This window comes from Leopardus geoffroyi, chromosome D4, assembly GCF_018350155.1.
Source record: "Leopardus geoffroyi isolate Oge1 chromosome D4, O.geoffroyi_Oge1_pat1.0, whole genome shotgun sequence".
Classification (NCBI taxonomy): Eukaryota; Metazoa; Chordata; class Mammalia; order Carnivora; family Felidae; genus Leopardus; species Leopardus geoffroyi.
Window position 1 is genome coordinate 29,471,665 of NC_059342.1, and position 21,807 is coordinate 29,493,471.

Sequence of the window (21,807 nt, forward strand, 5' to 3'; positions counted from 1 at the left end):
CATTTATGCTTGATGCACTTTTCTGCACATGTGTTAGATTTTAAAATTTAAAAGTTATGTGGGGGCACCTGGGTGGCTCATCCGGTTGAGTGTCCGACTTCGGCCTGGGTCATGATCTCCCCATTCGTCAGTTCGAGCCCCACGCTGGGCTCTGTGCTGACAGCTTGGAGCCTGGAGCCTGCTTCAGATTCTGTGTCTCCCTCTTTCTGCCCCTCCCCTGCTCATGCTCTGTCCCTCTCTGTCTCTCAAAAATAAATAAATGTTAAAAAAAAATTAAAAGTTATGTGGGTTGTTGTTTTTTTTTGTTTTTTTTTAAGAGGGATGAAGTAGAAGACTAAAGCAATACATGTAGCATCTGGATACTGCTTAGCATTACATTTTGAAAGGGAAAAAAGACAAAGTAAAACCCTTTTAACTGACCTTACCCCTGGTATTGTTGTTTTCTTCTCTTCAAAATAAAAATTACAGAGGTATGGTCTTGCCCAGAAAGGACAGATATCTCCTAAATGTGGCAGGCCTGGAGATCTGCCCCTTGGGTTATAAACTCTCAGAACAGACTATCTTTAAATCCACTACTGTATCCTCAGCTTCTGTTATAGTGCCTGACAAACAGTAGGTGCTCAAAAAATATCTGCTCAATTGATTCACCAGTAAAACTAAGTTTTACAAGAATCAAGTATTCTGAAAAGATGTAAAAGAGTCCTGTGACTTCAATAAATCTCTAAATTTTAAGAATAGCCACTGAGGTAGTTATTTGATGGTACATTTGAGGTTACCAGTAAAACTTCAAAAAAAACACCCCACATTGTATTAATGTATTTCCAACATAACATGTTAACATATGCTAGCATATGGCCAGCAAGTAATTTTAATTTCATCTGTTCTTTTTTTTTTTTTTTAAAGATTTTATTGTTGTAAGTACAATATGGGACTTGAAAGGACAACCCCAAGATAAGAGTCACACGCTCCACCAGCTAAGCCAGCCAGGCACCCCTTATTTCATCTCTGCTCTAAAAATACAACTTATACAACTCAATCTAACATTTTCAAATTTAATAATCTGAATTTTACTGAAGTTTAGAGTTTACGGAAGAAATTCTTACTTTTTGACTTAGGCTGTTTCAATCACACTTGTGATGCTCCAGGAATACAGAATGACCCAAGATTTTATTACCACAATTAGAACTGCTTAGCACATGTAGCGGGCACAAGATAAATAAATGCTCATTGAGTGAACTAACAAATATTATTAAAATATGACTTAAAAACTGAGAATTAACTGAGGGTTGATGGGGAGTGGGGGGGTGGGTGATGGGCATTGAGGAGGGCACCTGTTGGAAGGAGCACTGGGTGTTGTATGGAAGCCAATTTGACAATAAATTTCATATTAAAAAAAAGAAAGCAAATAAAGGTATAAAAAATCAAAAAAATATATATGACTTGTATAATTTTCAGAAGGATATTGGATGACAAGTTACATATACTTAATGTATAATATGTCCTTCTAAAACTTTTAGGAAGAAAATGTCACTTCTAAGATAAATGTATATCCAAGACAAGTACAACTGATTCATAAACCAACAAACATCTTCTGTCTTACTGCAATTATGGCCAAAAAATATACAACTGTGTGGGTACTGATTTGTGATAGGTATATGCAATTAGCTTTAGACTGTTAAAAGTTAAACAGTATTATTCTTATACATGTTTTTATCAGGTAATATTACAGGCATGCCTAATACATTGAGGAGGGAAACTGTTTTCCCAATTTCATATGCCCTCGACCCCTCCCTACTAGCATTTTCTCTTCAGGGTAAAGCATATTCAGGACTTCTCAATTTCAATAAAGTCAACTGTATGATCTGGTCTGGCTACCACCTCCTATCTCCCTCCTTCAGGGCTAAGTTTCTTCAAAAAGTAACCAAAGTTTATCATCTCCACTTCCTTACCTTACTACCTTCATTCCTCAAACTATAGCAATCTGGCAACTTCCTTGCACCTCCCACTCAACCCATTCCCACCCAGGTCATTCCTCCTAGAGGCTAAATCCAAGCACTGCTTTTCAGTCCTTACCTTGCTTTATGCTCTAAGCTGCTCTGTCCAATACAGTGACCACTAGCCACACGTAGCTACTGAACACTTCAAATGTAGTGAGTACGATGAAGGAAGGAAGTTTTTAATTTTTAAAATTTTAATTAAATTTAACTTTAAAAACTGACACTTGGTTCAGTCATAAGTTTCTCTGTAACAATTTGGGTATATGAACCTACTCTTTCAACTGTAAATTTTGTGAAACTGAAATACAGATCAAGAATTTCCAGGGAGGGGCACCTGGTGGCTCAGTAGGTTAAGTGTCCAACTCTTGATTTCAGCTCAGGTCATGATCTCACAGTGGTGGGATCGAGCCCCGTGTTGGGCTCTGTGCTGAGAGCTCAGAGCCTGCATGGGATTCTCTCTCTCCCTCTCTCTCTCTGCCTCTCCCTCATGAGTACCAGTACTCATACTGGTACATTGTCTCTTGCAAAATAAATAAACAAACATTAAAAAAACTTCCAGTGAAAATTAGGATGTAACATGTAGATGTAAAATGTAAGTGTAACACACACACTGGATTTCCATGACTTAGTGCAAAAAGATTATAAAATAATCTCGTTAATAATTTTTATAGATTATATGTTGAAATGATAGTATTTTGGAAATACTGAGTTGCATAAAATATTATTAAAATTAATTTCATTTATTTCTTTTTGTTTCTTAAAGCAGCTACTGGAAAATTTAAATTATCCATGTAGTATGTATTTTATTTGCATTGGACATTGCTGCACCATAGCATCAGATATGAATGACCACTCATTCCTTCTCAAAACACTGCTGCTTCTCTCCTCTACTTCTTTGACTCCCTGTTTTTAACCTACAGGGTAGCTTATTCTTCCACTCACTCCCTGAATGCCAGTGTCTCCCAGGGTTGTCCCAGGCCTTTTCCCTTTCCCATTGCCCTGGGCAACCTCACCCTCACCCAAGGCTCCACTGTTCCCATACCCTGAAGACTGTCAACCCTCTAAGTATAAATCAGCTCTTCTCCTAAGAAGGGTATGCTCGACTCCACCTACACTTAAGCAATCTGCACTTAGCCTGCCATTACACCTTTTGAATATTTACCTCATTCATATTATAAATCTGGCCCCTCTTCTCCATTTCACTCGGGGCTGCATGATTTCTCACTTGATCACTACTATAGCTTCCAAAATGCTATCCCTGCTCCTTCCAAATCAACTTCCCTTTGCTGTTAAGCTTCTAAAATTCACACCTGGCCAGATGATTTCTCTGTTTAAAATACTTTGGTTTCTCCACTGACTCAAAATAAGAGAAAAACTTATTATTATACATAAGGTTTCATGCTTCATCACCAGCCTTACAAAATCCCAAGCTCAAGCACATCTAAGTACCTGTAGTTCCCTGAATATGACATTGGCTTTCTTGCCACCATCTTTGTGCATGCTCTTTCTGCTGACAAGAATATCCTTTCCTAAAGCTCTATTCCTGCTCTCCTAGTCATCCTTCAAAATTCAGTTGATATATTACCTTCTGAAGGACACATCTCCAAACCCCCAAGTCTGAGCAAGTGTCCTCTGTGTCACCATCACACCTATATATAACTCTGATTACCAGTCTATGAATTCCCTGACGCAGCAGGAATTAAGTCTCATTTAACCTTCCTCTGCTATACTTTGATATGTACCTATTGATAAATGGATGCAGTATTAAAGGAAATCCACAGAATAAAATATAAGGTAAAAATTTTAAAATAGGCTAATAAAGTCATGAGTTTAAATGAAAAAGTTAGTCCGATCACCCTAAAAACACTTTATTAGATGGCCTATTTCAGAACTTCATAAGCTAGTGAATACAAACATATATTCTAAATAATCATTGAAACATCAACTACAAAAGCAACAATTAAAAAGATTAAAGACTAAATATGTTATTCTGTTGATACAGCCTTGTTTTTCATAGCTTTTCTTCCCTAATTCTACTTAAATCACCTTTCTTCAGTTCTTTACAGTAACTTACCTTCCAGTTAAAATCTGCACCCTTTCCTTCCCTGATCCAAACCTTTTCACTTCTACTGTCCTTTCAATTCTTCTTTCAATGTAACAGTAAAATACAAACACTGTCTTTGTCAGCTCAGTCGGCAATTTTGTATAAAACAAAGGAATAGTAAAAAGCAGTGAATGGAATGATATCACCAGTCAGACTGATAGACAAAACCATATGCACCTGGGTGGGTGATTTCATAATACTAAGCAGTTAATCTGAACCATATGCATACTAAGTGGAGTCTGACAGGCATCAGCAAGTCCTTAGGGTTGTTACAGCATGACAGTGGGGGGCATGAGAAAAAAATCAGGCAACTTGCTAGTGGTGAGGGCAGCCACAGCCCAGCCCAACAACATTCGCCAACTTGTGCTTGCCCTTCAAGAGACAGCAGAAACAGACGGGGGGGTGCAGGAAGCTGTCAGCTACATGCACTAGCACATTTGACTGACCGATTTGACGGTGTAAGCAGTGGTAGCCAACAAGCACCAGGTGCTAGTCTGAGCACCCTGGCCTGGATACCAACTTCAGGACATAAAATAAAGGCAGCAACTGAATTTTCTGAATTTTTGTTTTACTACAGATTAGATTCCAAGAGACACAGAGAAGTACTTAGAAATTATGTAAGTATTTAAACTAGGTTAGTAGAAAAAATAAATAAACAAATAAACTAGGTTAGTAGGGAAAAACAATTTTTGAAGTATACCAGTTGCTTAAAGGAAAGAGAGAACATTCTTTTAATTACCTGAAAGTAACTTTACAAAATCACACATTAGTTAGGTCTTCCAGGGAAGGGAAAGTTCACCTTAAAGTCCACTATCTTCTGGAATTAACAATCAAGCAAAAATGAAATCTCTTGAATAACTTTATACCCAGCAAGATAATGGGACAGTGAAGCCTGTATTTGAAAAATTTTCTAAAATGTCACAGAACTGCACTACTAAAGCAGCACATTTAAACAATCAATTTAATGCAAAGCAGTGCAGGACAAGATTTACTCTTACCCGTGTCCAGGAGTTCAGTTTCAGTTCTTCAGAATTCTGTGGTTCTTTATTAATCAGACAACATAAGCACCATAGTAGAATTTTTTGGCTTTCATCTGCAAAAAAGAAAAACTAAAATTAGGTTGTAGCAAATACAAAAAGATAATCAGTATAAAAAATTTTTAAACATTATACTAAAGGAAATATATTTATCATATTTTATGAAAATATCAAACTACTAAAGTTACTGAACAAGCATCCAGGACCATGTGTGAAACTTTACTTTGCAGGGGTTTTTTATTCTTGTGGTTTTGGGATCACTTATGCTTAGCCCTTGTGTGGTCAATCCCTTTCTGATAAAGCCAGAAAAGAATGATGGAAATAACTAAAAGAAATGGGCTTTTCTCAAGATCATTTCTTTCAAAGCATATTTCAAACCATTAGTAATTTCAACCTTTTTAAGGCAATACAACTGTTACAGATAGTAGTCTACATTTCTGTCTTACTCTTTTAATTTTCTAATTTCCCAAAATACCCTCACTTGTTAGAAAAAAATTTAACAAAATGATCATTTTAAAATATATTCTGTTTAGCACTAAATGGCTTGGATAAAATAGAAGCCTCTTACATGTTCCTCATTCTTTACTCTAAAATTGAAAACTTTACCAAATATGTATTGAAAACACTGAACTTGGAAATCTTATACTTGGCAAGAATATCTATTCAGTGAGCCATTTTCTTTTTCCTCTTTTGGTAACTGAGTCCATTCCAATTGGAGATTTCACAACACAACTGGGAAGCAAGAATGATGCCTCAAATGGAAGATGTCAGTACCTAAACTAGAGCCAAGAAACTATGGCCTTTATTGGACAGCCATTGAGTAGAAGAAGCTGAGGAAACCAAGCACCTGGACTCAATCCACTGCAGAATCACCTGCTGCCCTTGACCTTCTTACCTTCTGCAATCTCATAAACACAGCATTTCTAAGGGTTAGAAATAAGGAAAATACAAACTACAGCAAGCTACCTCTGTACTTTCAACCACACACCAAAGGACACTAATAGTAATTTTTAAACCCATTTTTTTCGCCATAAACATCATAAGTTTGTGCTCTCCTGGTAATACCTCTGAACAAACTTTATCAGGCATTATTCTGAGGGACATTCATTTTTCTTTTTCCTAGTTTTTATTAGCTCAAATACATCACTGGCTTGCCTATTTTAAGTTTATCTCACAAATCATGTAATTTAACTTTTGAAGGTCCTAGGATTCTTGAGGTTGAACCAATGTCACTGATTAAAACTGTGACTGTTGTACTTCCAATGCTTTAAATATTAGAATAAATTCTAATTATCTTCATGTCACAGGGTATTGGGCAGATCCCATGATATGCTTACTACATAAGGCTTCCCCTGTTAGAAAAAATGCAACCCAATGCGGGGCATTTCCAAAAAGCAGACACTCACCTCTAAGAGAGGAGGAGGAGGAGGAGGGAGAGGAGAAGGAGAAGACAAAGAAAGAAAATATTATTTTATGGACCTTAAATCTAATAGAATCTAAAAATGGAAGTTTTCCCTAGGTGTTGAGTGAGTCTGCACATTTAGTTCAACAAATGTATCATTTTTTAATTTTTCTCTCAAAAAAACACAAAAACAAAAAAGAGAGAGAGAGCAGCCAGAGAAATGTTCACCCAATCTTTAGGAGGTGTCTTACTTTGCTCAAAGTACTTAAATTCACTAAAATGTACTGCTAATGAGTTTACTTTGCTGTAGGTATTTACAGGTAGGTGCAAGCCATCACTTGCTATTCCTGAGCGCCTCCAACACTCAACTACAGGGGAGAAGGCATCTGTCAGGCTCCTCCCCTAGATCCAGAATGGACATCCTGCAGGGCAGTTAAATGAGATGGGAAAATGCCTGGGATTCATCATGCAAGCAGTCACCGACAGCAGATCTTCGTGCAAATTTGGATTCTAAAAATGAGTGGAAGGGAAAACAATATACCAACATACATTTGCCACCTAATATTTTATTTTACTTAAGTTTATTTATTTTGAGAGAGACAGAGACAGCATGAGTCAGGGAGGGGCAGAGAGAGAATCCCAAGTAGGCTCCATGCTCTCAGCACAGAGCCCATCCAGGGCTTGACCTCACAAAACCGTGACCTGATCATGACCTGAGCCAAAACAGAGAGTTCGATGCTTATCCCGACTGAGCCACCCAGGCGCCCCTATTTTTTGATATCTTGAATTAAAATTCCAAATGAAAAGCTAAATTAATTCTGTAAACTTTATATCTGTAATTTAAAAGTGTGAAGGTAGCATTTTTAAGACAATAAATATTTATTATTTTAAGCTGCCAAGCTTGGGTGCAAATTGTTATATAGCAATAAATAGCAAATAGTGAGGTTATAACTGTTACATGCTTAATCCTGAGGGCAGAACTAGAAACAACCGGCCAGAATTCCAAGAAGGTGAAATCTGTAATTTTATGCAGAGAACAACCCTGAATAAAAGGTGTACCCTCCCTTTCTATTATGTTTTTTCTGGTCTCTTTGTGGTGTCTTTACATTTCCAAATTTCCTCCTTCCTTATTGTCTTTATCTCTGATCCAATTCTCATTTAACATTACCAGAGGTTTACTTCTTTCTTTGATAGAAACTGTCACATTTCCTGTATTTAAAAAGTGATTTTGATAAAATTTAAAACCATAAGAAAAGATCCTTTCCTGGACAATGTCCAACTAGCAAAACAAAAGTAGCAACATAGGCAAGACTTGATTCATCGTGGAGTTCTGTTGCCTATCAGTCTCCACTAAGCTCAGAACCAAAGGCACACCTCAAACAGGAAGCTCAAAGTTCAAAACGTAACACAAGCTTTGAAACAAAAAGAGATGGAGAATTTGTTTCTGGTTGTCAGAGGGGCCCAATGTAATGAGGATAGGTGCTAAGGAAAGACCACAGACACTTACAAGTTTAAGGCCATAGGGATAAATCAGTCTAGCCTCTCACTTTTACAAATAAGGAATCTGAAACCTAGCAAGTCTGGCAGCTTGTCTCAGAAAAATCCCATCTCATTTACTGTCCCCTAAGAGTTGGCCCCAAATCAAACTCCTTTTTCTTTTAGCTCTTTGTTCATGGCTCCACAACACAAGCCATGTCTGAGTCAGGCTGATTCGCTGAGGTCTCTTTTCTGACTGGATGCTTCCAGTGGGCAGAAATTATGAGCCATGTTTTCCTAGGCCTGGCATATTGGGGAACAAAAAAAAAAAAACTTAGCAAATATCTGCCCAGTGAATATATACTTCATGTGAGGCTGGCTAGTGTTAAAGCCAGAACTAGACTACTTCAACCACAATGGTGTGATCCACAGGCCAGATCATCACAACAATGCAGGATTCAGAGGGGTGGGATCCTGGCTTTTATCAGTTTTACATTATGGGGAAAGTGATTTACTTACTCTAATCCATAACTGCCTATCCTGCAAAACTGTCAAGGACTCGGGGCACCTGGGTGGCTCAGTCAGTTAAGCGTCTGACTCTTGATTTCGGTTCAGGTCATGAGCCCATTGTTTCCTGAGTTCGAGAGCCACATTCAGCTCTGCGCTGACTCTGCAGAGCCTGCTTGGAATTCTCTGTGTCTGTCTGTCTGTCTGTCTCTCTCTGCCCCTCCCCACCTCACACTCTGTCTCAAAATAAATACACAAAACTATCAAGGACTCAGATCCACTCTGCAATCCACAGAGAACAGTGCCTAGCACAACATCAGCAATGCCTCTCATTCCACTTCTTTATTGTATAGCACAAACTTTCCCACATCTTAACATTTCTGAATTAGAGTTGTATTCTACATTCACCATATACACTTAAAGGATGTAGTATTTATTTTTCTAAAAAGTGGCTATTCAATGTGTGAAGTATCTCACAATGGATGGTGCCTTTAAATGGAGGAAAGTCAACAACTTCTTTTCCTTTCTCCTGCCATTAGTATCATTGGTCTAGCTCAGTGTTTTTCACATTTTTGGTCATGACCCATCCGGGGGGTTGTAAAAATAATTTGGGGTCATGAAAACTATTTTTAAAATAGTACAGTGAATGTGGCTACACAAAATCAAAACAAGCATCCTTTCATGAAATGTGTGTATACACGTCTGTGTGTATGTATGTATGCGTATATACATGTATACATGTACAGAAAATGTATTTCTGGTCAAGGATATTTGAGAAACACTGGCCTAGTTAAAATATATGAACTTAGGGCAGGTAGGTATGGCCCTGGTGGGCAAATACAGTGATGACTTGGCCATATTAGATCAAGAACTTCAACAAGCTGGGGAAGGGTAGGGGAGGAAGAGTCCACTCAAAAGGGAACGGAAGCAAGAGGACTAAGTGGAGAGGAAGAGGGACAGATGAGGGTTGGGACAGAGTGAGTTTGTCTGTGTAGTGCATCCATGTATGTATGCTCCCGGGACCTAATGCAGCCCTGTCTCTTCCCCCCTGAGTTCATGTTTCTTATAATTATTTATGATAGGCTAGGAAAGAGAAATTGTACAATTCTTTAAAATATCATAGGGTAATACTGACTTTGTTTTTTTATTCTCATCTCATTATATTATGCAATTAGTCTTTGACTTTAAACAATATGAAAAGTAAATATTAAACTAGCCAAGTCAAGGCAATAAACCTCAACTGTACACCTTCAGATGTGCCTCCTCCACCCTATTCTAGGCCCTAGGATGATAAAAAGAACTAAAACCACAGTTCCTGCTCTTGAGAGGCATTCAGTCTTCCAGGACATCAGACAGGCAAACCAATAATTACAAAACAGTATAGTAAGTTTTATGGTTAAGGGGGATGCTATCAGCTACGAAGAGACTTAAAGAAGCTCCTAAAGCAGCCCTAAGCAAAACTATTTCAAAGAAAGTTTAAGAGGACAGGAGATGAGAACAGAGCTCCAAACAAAGGAATCACATGTTGCAGGCCCTGATATCATGTGCTTTCAAGGCACTGTTAGTAACTTGACCTGGCTACCATGTGTGTGGTGTGGTTGCAGAGGATTATATAGGAAATGAGGCTGGACAGGTAGACAGGAGGTCAGGGAAAGAACACCTCCCCCAATGTGTCCCCAGGTTCCTCTTCACCTTAGGTAAAACCAAAACGTTACCCCTAAATAATGTCAGGGCCACAGGAGGATTCAGATACTAAAGAATGACTTTACACATGGAAAACAGTAGTGTGCAAGTTAATGTGAAATTGTGAAACAAGAAATTATTTCATTATTATAACCATTTTATACTGAATTAAAAATGAAGTTATGATAATCATCTCGAAGAGTCTACTCTATAATATAAGGAGTCCTATTTTCTTACAGATGTGTGTGTGTATGTGTGTGTGTGTGATTATCTATCCAAACATATATGGACAAGAAAAGGATGCTATCTTTCTAATGGAACAATGAATACATTTGAATAGCTGTTTCATAAAAATAGGAGAAAATTTATAATTTGAAACTCTGTATTTTGTTAAACAATGCAAAGATTAAAATTATCATTAGAAGTTTATATTTTGAGAGGACAGGCTTTGGATTCTTACCAAATGCTAAAATAAAAGGATTCCAACAAGTTTTTGCCAACAGTTGACCTATTGTGGGAAATCTTTCAATGATCATATTTGAATCCTGTAAAAGAAAGTTACGTTTTGGTCAATAAAAAGACAATACGCAACTTAGAAAGGTTGAACTGACACTACAGGTTGAGGGAGTTTGAATGTTTAGTATGTATTTCGGAAAAGTAGGAGATTCAAATAAAATTTAACAAGTAACCATCTTATTTCATCCTTAAACCACATCACCAAAACTAAAATGTACAGCACATTTATGTAAAATCTTGATACAAATTAACTTTATTTTACTCATACTTAGGAAAGGTCAATTTGTTTAAAAATAACAAAGACTGCACAACAGTGAACAAAATATTGTGAGCAATTAATAGTTCTATGATCCCATGTTTTCAACCTGGTTTTTCACTCTAACATAAGAGAGATTCCTAACTCAGCTTCACTAGGGCTATTTCAAAAAAGGTTTGGGAGGACAAGAACTCTGGAACTTGTAAAAAGAAATAAAAGCAGCCCAAACATAAAGATATATATCTCTGTTCATTACTATTTCAGTTGCTACATGCTTAATGACATCATACTTAATCTACAACAACCTAAAACCTGAGATGAAAAAGATCAACCAAATAGAAAACAGCTTAAGATTAAAAAATGTACATGCTGTTAAACAACTGGCTCTCTCCCCACTTCTTTACCTCTCAAGAAAGTTCAAAAATAAGACCTAAATGAGGTAACATGTACATAAGCTGAAATGTAAGCTGCTGTACCAATAAATTCTTCACATTTGTCTTAGCATCAAGGCCAGCCCTAGACTTTCTGGGACCAATTTAAAGCCAAGCTGCAGAAGTCGAATTATAGAGAAACAATTTTAAAAGTTAGCTTTGGTTGATCACACAGACCATATCTTTCCTTCTAGTTGCTAAAGACATATGAGCTCATATCATCAACATGAATAATTCTTCAAATTTCTGACTTGCTTCTTAGATTAAGAGAAGAAAAACGTAACACAAGAACACTTACATTAAATGAAAATTTTGCTTCTCATTTTGAAATTACAAAGTAGGTGTAAAACAAATAATATTTTCATAATATGAAAGCATGTTAATTCATAAAAATATCCACTGAAGTAAAAATAAGAAATCATGTCAAAATGAAAATATATCAAATTTTGAACAATACATTATACAACAATAGTGAAGATACTCAAAATCTTAATATTCACCAGAAAAGACCACTTAAAATATTCATAAGAAGAGATCTTAATACCTATTACCTCTTAGTAGAACCTTATCTAGGACAGCATTAAAGAACAACATAAAGAAGCATTTCAGAAAACTTTTCAATATTTAATAGATGCAAAGGTCTTTAAAAGAATCCCAATTCTTACCTGACAACGATTGTCACAGTCTTGTTTTTTTTTAAAAAAAAAAAAAACTTTACTGGTCAGGAAGTCTCATGTGACAATGTAATTAATTAAGAAGAAAAGACTGAAATCATAAGAAATCAGAGATAAGGAAACCATCCCATCCATATCACTTACAGGTAATTTGTCTTTCTAATCCATCAGGTCAATACCACAAGTTCCTGACCCTAGATAACATTCAAGCTTGGTGAAATGTAGTAGAGATTCATTATTTTGGTCTACTACCTACCATCTCTTTCAAGACTTCATACATCTGCCTCAGGAATTCCTGAAATCGAGGCAGATGAAGGCAGGTGTCTTTCTGGGTTTCCAAAGTGGAGGCCTGGTCCCACAATGAAAGTTTCTGCATCCAAAATTGGTAATCAGAAGAAAAGCCTACTGAATCTTGAGCCATCTTGGAAAAAGGGAAAAGGTGATGTATCTTCACAGCAGCCCGCCAAGCACTGAAGGAAACAGTGGCCACACATCAAATCTATAAGAGAGGGGAAAAATGAAACATTATTTAAGGGATTCTTATTGGTGACTTCATGTTCTACTGACAAGTGAAAGGGGGAGTACAAGGGACTAAAGTAGCATGATTTTATGGAGTCACCTTTGAATTATTTTAAAATGTGTCACCCAGCTGTAGCTCCAATTTTTACCATCTGAATTTTTTATCAGAGTAATATTACACTAGAAGTCATTATACTTTCACAGACACATGCTAATTATGCACAAAAAGCACAGCTGATAATACTTTATATCTACTTTTCAAGATAGAGCTATTTTAAAATGTTCTGAACATGAAGTTCATTTGGATATTTTAATGTAATGGGAAATCAAAAACATCCATGTGTGTTAATAATAGTCTATGTCTAAAAAATGTTTTTGAAGTTCCCATGTTTTATATGCATTTCTGGCTTCTCATTTACGTGTTAAAGAAAATCTCTATGCATTACTGTCCACTGACATTTCTTCCCAGTTTCTCTTCATTTTTTAGAAAAGAGTAAAATAATTCATTCCATATGGATCAATTTGAACAATCTATTTCATTAAAGACTAGTGTTTATGCTTGATCTCAATTCTTTCACGAGAAGAAATACTTTAGTGAAATATGAAAAACTGCAATTATTGAGGAAGTGTACTAGTCCTACATGACAGAAAATAGCTCATAAACTTGACCTACCACATGGGAAGTACATGTTAAAAAGAAGAGTGGAGTTGTGAAGTGAGCAGGCACCTCAGGCAGAGCTAGGTAAATAAACCGCAGGTGCCCCACCACCATCCCAGCTCCTCACCGTCCTCACCTATAAGAACCTCACCCGGCAGAGAAGGGAGGGCTGCTTCTCATCAGGTGCAGGCTTTTACAAGTTCTCCTACTTTCTAGGGGCAGGGGTGATACTCAGTTATCTGATTTCAAAAGACAGCTCTGCAAATGGTGAGTGAGTTCAAATTCTCAGCAGCAGTAATTAACAGATAAAATGGTCCCAATTAAGTGCCAAAAACATCAACAAAGGGAGTTTCATTACTAAATAAGAAAGCAAAAAAATTTAAAGAGATCATAAAATTTGGTTGCAGTGCAAAAAATTTGAGACCAGGTACTAAAAATTGTACTAAATGGTACTAAAAATTTAGTTTTATAAAGGACCATGAGGTAAAAAAAAAAAAAAAAAGGTTTAGCAATAGTGACAAATGGCACATAATTGCCATGAATCTAGGCCTTCTCCCTGATTCCTCCCTTTCTCTCACTGACTTCCTGATCTAAGCCATCAACACCTGTCAATTCTACCTCCAAAATAAATACATGATCTCACTCAGCTTCATCCACTTCTTTCCAGCTCCACTGCTGCCATCCTATCCTATCCCATCCCATCCCCATCCCCATTCATTTCTTCCCTAGAGGCTTCTACCTGGTCCCACCTGGCCCTCTGTAATTTATTGTCTACAGTCAACAAAACCAACTTTCCCAAAAGGAAATCAGACCCAGCACGCTCCTGCTTAAAACCTTCCCACCCCAACTTCAATAGCTCCTTGAAAGAAATCCCAACTCCCTGTAGAAAAGACCCCAGCTCCTTGTTGGAGTCTCTAAAGTCCTGCAAAAACATGGCCCACACCCTCCCATTTCCCATGCTGCCTCTCCTCTGCTGCTCACTGTCCAGTCCAGGCCTCTCCTCTGTTCCACCAACACAGGGAATCCTTCCCTGTTTCCGGGGCTTTCTGTTGATTCCTCCACAGCTCTTATCACATCAGTAATTATCCTGGACATTTATTTGCTCATTTAGTTACTGCTTCTTCCACCAGTATATAAATTCCCTGTCTCTTAGAATTTAACACGGGCCTGGGGCACCTGGGTGGCTCAATCAATTAAGCGTCCAACTCTTAGTTTCAGCTCTAGTCATGATCTCACAGTTCATGAGTTCAAGCCTCGCATCCAGCTCGGAGCTTGATTGGGATCTTCTCTCCCTTCTCCCTCTTCTCTCCCTTCTCTCCCTCACCACCCCCCCCACCTCAAAATAAACAAACTTACAAAAAAAAAAGATTTAACACAAGCCTGGCAAACAATAAATACTGAGTAAAGAAATGAATAATTCACGGATATTTTTCAAAGTATAGTTCTAAACTGCTGTAACAAAATAACAAAATGCTTTTCCAGATAGAGCAATTAACTTTTTAAAAGATAACTTCCCCAGAAAAAAAATTTTAAAGGCATATCTATGGGAAACTTAATTACTAATATCCCATTTTATAAATATAGTAATAGCTTATACATACATACACTTACTATGCTCTTGACAATATATTAAATGCTTTATGCACATTAGCTATGTTAATCCTCATAGCAACCCTATGAAATGGGTACTATTATTGTCCTCATTTTACAGAGGCACAGAGAGATTATGTAATTGCTCAAAGTAAGATTATGTAAAAGCCCAAAGGAAGTAACTGCTAGTAAATAGCAGAGCTACAGGTTGTGGGATTTGAATTTAGAGAATCTGGCTCTAAAGTCTGTGCCCTTAAAGAAATAAACTGAAGAAAGTTAATGAATTTCTTATATATTTCATACAGTTCTAGATGCAGGTCCGTTTAGATATTTGGGGACACTAAACTGAAGACCTTTTTGGTAGAGGTGACAGGAAACATTTTATTATAGCCAAATTACAAACATTTTGCCTAGCAATGGGGATGCATCTGGTTGCTTTAAATGCAAACAGTTTTAGGGATCATGTAGTGCAGTGGTCCTGATGGGCTGTTCCACAGCATGTCTAGGGGGGAGATGGTGATAGCTGGGAAACAAGTGGTGCCCTGATTGTGAAGGCTGTTAGTGGGGGTGCTGATGACATTTAGTGCCCAGAAGCCAAGGATGCTGAACATACTGCAATACTCTGGGACAGCAGCTCACGAAGAGAAATGGTCTTCCCCCAAAAGCCAATGACAACCCTACTGCTGCTGACCTAATCTGAACACTATGGAATGGGGCATCTGTTGATTGGCTGGTTGCGTATTCCTCCTCCCTTCTTTCCCTTGAGGAAAGAACCTCTCCTCCCTTCTACAAGTCTTGGTGAGTCTATTAATCAAGGCACGTTGTGGCATCAGCTAAGAGGTGAGGCAGTGATTCAAGTTAGGCAAATCATACTCTGTGCTGGGAATCTGTCTTGAATATATGGACATAAGGATGGAACTAAGTCATTCCAAAGACTCTCTTAGTCTAGATCCCTAAGGCTACCCTACATCACATCCTTAACAAGGTATAGTTTTAAGCTCTCTTTTTTTTTTTTTTTTTTTGGAGATTTTATTTTTAAGTAATCTCTACACCCAACAGGGGGCTCTAACTCATGACCCCGAGATCAAGAGTCACCTGCTCCACCAACTGAACCAGCCAGGCACCCTTCAGCTCTCTCTTTAATTCTGTCCACTACCCAGGGGCTTGCCACAAAATCCTTTTTTTATTTTTTCTTAAATTAACCACCATTGACTTCTGTGATTTAAAAAAAAGCTCACAAACTAATATCGTCTAATATATACTGATACAATATCTAATACAAACCAGATAGCGGGATGCAGGCAGCAAAACTTTGAAGAAAGAAGGAGAATTTAGAACTGGTTACTGGCCCAAATCATGGAAAATGGCAGGGAAACTTCTGTTCATATTAGGGTATTGGAAACCAGAAGTCCATGGAACAAGAAGGTAATGTAGATCAATGAGGTATTGCCTATGATCAGGGCCACTACCTCATTATACTCTTCTAGTATAAAGTGAAGCCAAGCGAAAGCCACTGGATTATCAAAAAACAATGTCTGGTGGTTTGCAGAAAACCCCACTTTCCGACCAAGGGACCAGTGAGTCTTAGTCAACGATATTAGGCTATCATAAACATACTCAAATGGTGACTCCAGCTCAAACTGCACTTTCAGATATGGATCCCAACTGGATCAAATTAAAACCACCCTAGTCACCTAGAATGCAGTTATGAAGCTGGCAGTAAATGTATTTCTCCATAAAGATAACCAGAAGATATGAGAAAGCAGTTCACTTTTACCTCCCTTGGAGGTATCAACTCAGGACATGGTGTTACTACACTGGTCTACCACAGTGAAGTTAGCTGCTAACAGAACCTGGAAACTAAGGAGACATAGGTACCTTGCATGTATTCCAGATGGTGGAATATAAATCCCATAAACATACAGGGCCTGCCATTTCAGGAAGTCTCCTGTGATCCAATGGTCCGTGCCAAGTCAGGATATGCCCTTTAAAATAATGGTAAACAACAGACTAGTGCCAGTGGTTGCCTCCGATGTGGAGACCTGGGTAGCTGAAAGACAGGTGCAGAAAAGAAACTTGGGTTTTACCATACACCTTTTTGCACCTTTTCAATTTAATTCTATACTAATTACTGACTCAAAATTGTAACAATGAGCAAACAAAAAAGAAAGTGAATAATTGCTATACCTCACACCTGCTAAGAGGCAAAACATTTGGCTGATATATTTGGGATTCTGAACATAAACTGTCTGGGCTTTAGACTGTTTATCTGCTTTTACCTACTTGTCAGGCAATGAGAAAATATGGGAAGGGCCCAGAGCAAGAATCACTGTACAGCTGGTCCATGCTGAAGCGCTCTGCCACTAAGCACTTATGACCCAGCAGATCCAATGCTGCTTCAAGTGTGTGTGAAGATCTGGATTCTGTGAAGAGCCTACAGCAGGCCTCAGTGACTTGGACTGATCGCTCAAGCCACAAAGCCGGGTGTGCCCAGCAGCACTCCATCATAATGTGCAAATTCTGCCTGCTTGGGCAAAATGCACAAGTGAGGTTTTTGGATGCTATCTGTGTGTATGTATTGCTTTCTGTGTCATATACTTTTTTTTAAATTCCCTTCCCTTTTATTTTTCCCTCTCCTACTGGTGAACCTAGAGAGTATATCATTAGTAGATAAATTTTCCAAAGTCTATAATTGACAGACTATAACAGAGATAGGAAGAGGAACTGACATTATCCAGAATTCCTGGACCTGAAGTCAGAAGCATCAACTTCAGATTATCATTCAACATTACTTCAGATTATCTCCCTTTTCGAAGGAAAAGCTAAATTATGTTAGTTGGAAGTGTTTTAAAAATTCTTTGTGTAGAAAGCAGTAGGTCTGAGTGTACTGAGTAACCAACAAGTGAAAGGTAGTGGAGTTCTGTGGTTTTTGCCCACCTAGCACCCTTTTCCTGTTCCTTCAATATGAGCTCACCCTACTTTTGCTTCTTCCTTTTCCTTCTTCCTTTCCATATAGTCTGAGACTATGGATCAAGGTGTTCACACAGGTCTAACAGATAAGACTAACAGGAAAGAATGCTGTGCAAATAAAATGAAGTTTGCCTCTTTTTCTGACACCACTCATACACAACAGACTTTTACCCAATAGAGAGAACAGCTTATGATTGTCTCACTTAAAGCACAGGCTATGTTATAAGCGAATTTTGTTTATGATGTTTCTTTCTCATAACTATTTATGAGTATTTTTAAATTTACCAAAAAAGTAGACAAAACAGCCAAATGAACTCCTATGTATCCACTAACTAGTCCAAACAATTATCAAAAATTTCCATTTTAAAGCACATCACAGACATCACACCACTTTATCCAAAATACTTTGATTTCTCTTTTTTTCTCAGGATTTAAAAACAAAAAAAAAAAGAAACCTGAGTACACTCTTTCACACCTAATAAATCCAGCCAAATAAACACAATAAATATCATCTAATGGCCCATCTATGTTCAAATTTCTTTAAAATTTTCCTTCATAATGGGTTGTTTATATTACAATCCAAACAAGATCCACACATTACATATGGCCAATATTGATATTTCTCCTTTAATCTGTAACAAAATAATGTAAAAATAAGTCTCCCTTAATCTGTAACAATTGCCCCTCTTTTATTTTTTAATCTTTTCATATTATTTATCCCCTGAAAAAAAAACCAACCAACCAAAAAGGCTAACAGAATCCATTGTATTGACTAACAGAACGTTTCATACTTGTGTATTTGGCTGATTGCATTCCTGTGGTGTTAGCTTGTTTTGTTCCCCCTATACTGCGTACAAACTGAGAGCACAATTTAGAGGTTTTTTTAGATTCAGGGTCAATCTTTTTCCAAGAATACTTCATTTGTAGTGGTGTGTCCTTTGAATTAAACAGATCAGCTGTTTCAGGTACTGTCAACCTAATCCATCCATTATACTTTCCTTTCACTATCAACTCTTTCCTGAATGGTCTTAGGATCCACTGATGATCATTTTAGATCCATTAGGGGTTGAAAAATAGTGATTTTCTAATTTTATCCATTGGCTTATTTTTATGATATTTCTGGATGTATAGAACCCTTACAGTTGTAGGTAGTAAGAATAACAATCTTTTCCCATGGAAATCCAATGTATGTCTGCCCAACCCCGTGAAACTGCCAAAAGAGTTGCTAACTTCACTGACTCAGTAGCATAGGCCCTCTTGCAGGTTCTTGGGTCTCCCCTAGCTTCTCCAGAAATGGCAAATTGCCCTAAGGGTGAAAAGCTGCTAAAGAATGTCTACTCAGTGCTCTACACTTCCCTTCACTGCCAGGGTCTTAACCCCTTGAGTACTGGGCATCTCTGCAGTTTTCCCATGGCTTCAAAAGATGTTTTATCTGGTTCTTCTAGCCACTCTAAAAAGCTGGAAGTAAAAGTCTATGTAAGTTTTCTTGATTAACCAGGATGTATGAGGTAAACAAAAGTACAGAATATATTTAAGTGTAAACACACTTAGTAAAATTGCATCCAATTTCAGTTCTACTTCAGATAACGGTAGACTCTGTAATTGAAACCAACCTTCCTGATGAACACTATTTTATATGGTTACATGAAGTATGGAAGTGTAATAAAAAAAATCATCAAGAGGCACCTAGGTGGCTCAGTCAGTTAAGCATCTGACTTCGGCTCAGGTCATAATCTCACAATTCATGAGTTCAAGCTCCACATCGGGCTCTATGCTGACAACTCACAGCCTGGAGTCTGCTTCAGATTCTGCATCTCTCTCTCTCTCAAAAATTAATAAACATTTAAAAAAATGTTTAAAAGATCAACAAAGAATCAGAAAGACAGTGTTAAATTATTGAGAAAGATCTTGACACATGGGGTTATACAGGCCTAGGAAGGCATTTCTGATCCTGAAGAGGTGGTTAAAGGCAAAAGTTAAAAAGCTTTTTTTGCAGCCTTGCCAGAAAGTAAAAGTAGGAGCCCAGGCCTACCAAAGTGAGGTCCTGGTAAACCACCCCACACTTAGAGTTGGTGCCTATGAGGGTACACCCTGGGAGGATAGGTGAAACCAGAAATGAACCAACCTGCGTATACTACAGTCTAACTATGAAACTAAAGCTAAACTAAGGTGGTCCCTGGTTTCTAGGTCTGCTGCCAGGTGCCTGGAAGATGCAAACAAAAATCCTCTCTGAAGGAAAATAACTTCAAGGTTTCTAACTATTTCTAACTATTTCTAAAAATAATTTTTCAAGTTTTATTTACTTGTTTTGAGAGAGACAGAAACGGCAGATGTGGGGGAGCGTCAGAGAGAGAGGAGACAGAGAATCTCAAGCAGGCTCCATGCTGCCAGCACAGAGTCCTATGCGGGGCTCAAACCCATGAAACCTTGAGATCATGACCTGAGCTGAAACCAAGAGTCAGATGCATAACCCACTGAGCCACCCAGGTGCCCCCCAAAAATAATGTTTCAAATACAACAAAAATTATATAATGAAAGACAATCAAGCACACAGGAAGAAAAGAACACACAAGAAAGAACCCCAATGGAGGATAACAAAACAAAACAAAGAATACAGTAGAAATTCTAAAACTGGAAGAAAAGAAAAAAGGAACTGAAATTAAGAATTCAACAGATGAAGAGGCGCCTGGGTGGCTTGGTCGGTTAATCGAGTGACTCTTGATTTCAGCTCAGGTCATGATCTCATGGTTCATGGGTTTGAGCTCCACATCAGGTTCCATACTGACAGCATGGAGCCTCTCTTTCCCTCTCTCTCTCTGCCCCTCTCCCATTCACTCTTTCTCTTAAAAATAGATGAATAAACTTTAAAAAAAGAATTCAACACATGGGTTTAATAGCTGATCAGACCCAACTGGAAACAGAATTAGTGAACTTGGAACATACATCAGAAGAAACTACCCAGAATTCACATGGAAAGTAAAAACAATGGAAAACACAGAAGAATGGGTAAGATACATAAAAATACAGCAAGATGGCCAGAAAACATACCTTCAATACAGTCAAAAGGGGGGGGGGGAATGGCCAACCTAGAATACTATACCTAACTAAAATATTCTTCAAGATAAAGTGAAATAAAATCTTTTGACACATTGAGAGAGTCTGATGCCAGTAAGCCTAATCTAACTAAAGGATGCTCTTCAGAAAACTGGAAAATGATCCCAGACAGAATTCTGCAGGCATAAGAACAAATGAAAAACAACAAAAATGGTAGATACATGAAAAAATTTAAATTAACATTTATGATATAAAATAAGAATAGTGTCATTGGGGTTTTTAAATATATACAGAAATTAAAATATATAAAAACAATAGCATACCTGGAGAAAAATAGAGTCAGAGTTCTAAAGTCCCTGCATTTTCCAGGAAAAGGAAGATAAAAGTGTTAAATAATTCAAGTATGCATACTGTAATTTCTATGATATCCACTAATAGAATATCAACAGGTAGTATATAATTTCCAAATTATCAAAGGAGAAAAATTTATAATAAAAAAATGGCAAGATTGGAGAGAAAAAGGAATACAGAATGGACAAGATTTAAAAAACCACAGGGGTGCCTGGGTGGCTCAGTTGGTTAAGCATCTGACTCCTGATTTTGGCTCAGGTCATGATCTCACAGTTGGTGGGTTAGAGACCCACACTGGGGCTGTCTGTGCAGAGCCTGCTTGGGATTCTCTCTCTCACTTTGTCTCTGCCCCTCCCCACTTGCGTGTTCTCTGAAAAAATAAGTAAATAAACTTTAAAAAGAATTTTAAAAGGGGCGCCTGGGTGGCGCAGTCGGTTAAGCATCCGACTTCAGCCAGGTCACGATCTCGCAGTCCGTGAGTTCGAGCCCCGCGTCGGGCTCTGGGCTGATGGCTCAGAGCCGGGAGCCTGTTTCTGATTCTGTGTCTCCCTCTCTCTCTGCCCCTCCCCCGTTCATGCTCTG

The 21,807-nt window shown here is 37.9% G+C and overlaps 1 protein-coding gene across 5 annotated transcripts in view; it reads right to left on the reverse strand.

The window, feature by feature from the left end:
- FANCC (FA complementation group C) overlaps nucleotides 1-21,807 on the reverse strand; it is a 276,077-nt gene that overhangs the window by 165,780 nt on the left and 88,490 nt on the right. For 4 of the 5 annotated variants that reach the window (XM_045470322.1, XM_045470325.1, XM_045470324.1 and 1 more), the window contains 3 exons: nucleotides 12,340-12,582; nucleotides 10,667-10,751; nucleotides 5,100-5,194 (listed from right to left, as the gene is read on the reverse strand). In XM_045470322.1, the coding sequence (XP_045326278.1) occupies nucleotides 5,100-5,194; nucleotides 10,667-10,751; nucleotides 12,340-12,504 (345 nt within the window). In that variant the 5' untranslated portion in view covers nucleotides 12,505-12,582. Of the gene's footprint in view, nucleotides 1-5,099; nucleotides 5,195-10,666; nucleotides 10,752-12,339; nucleotides 12,583-16,728; nucleotides 16,836-21,807 lie in introns of all 5 variants that reach the window. The other variant, XM_045470323.1, reaches the window with a different exon arrangement.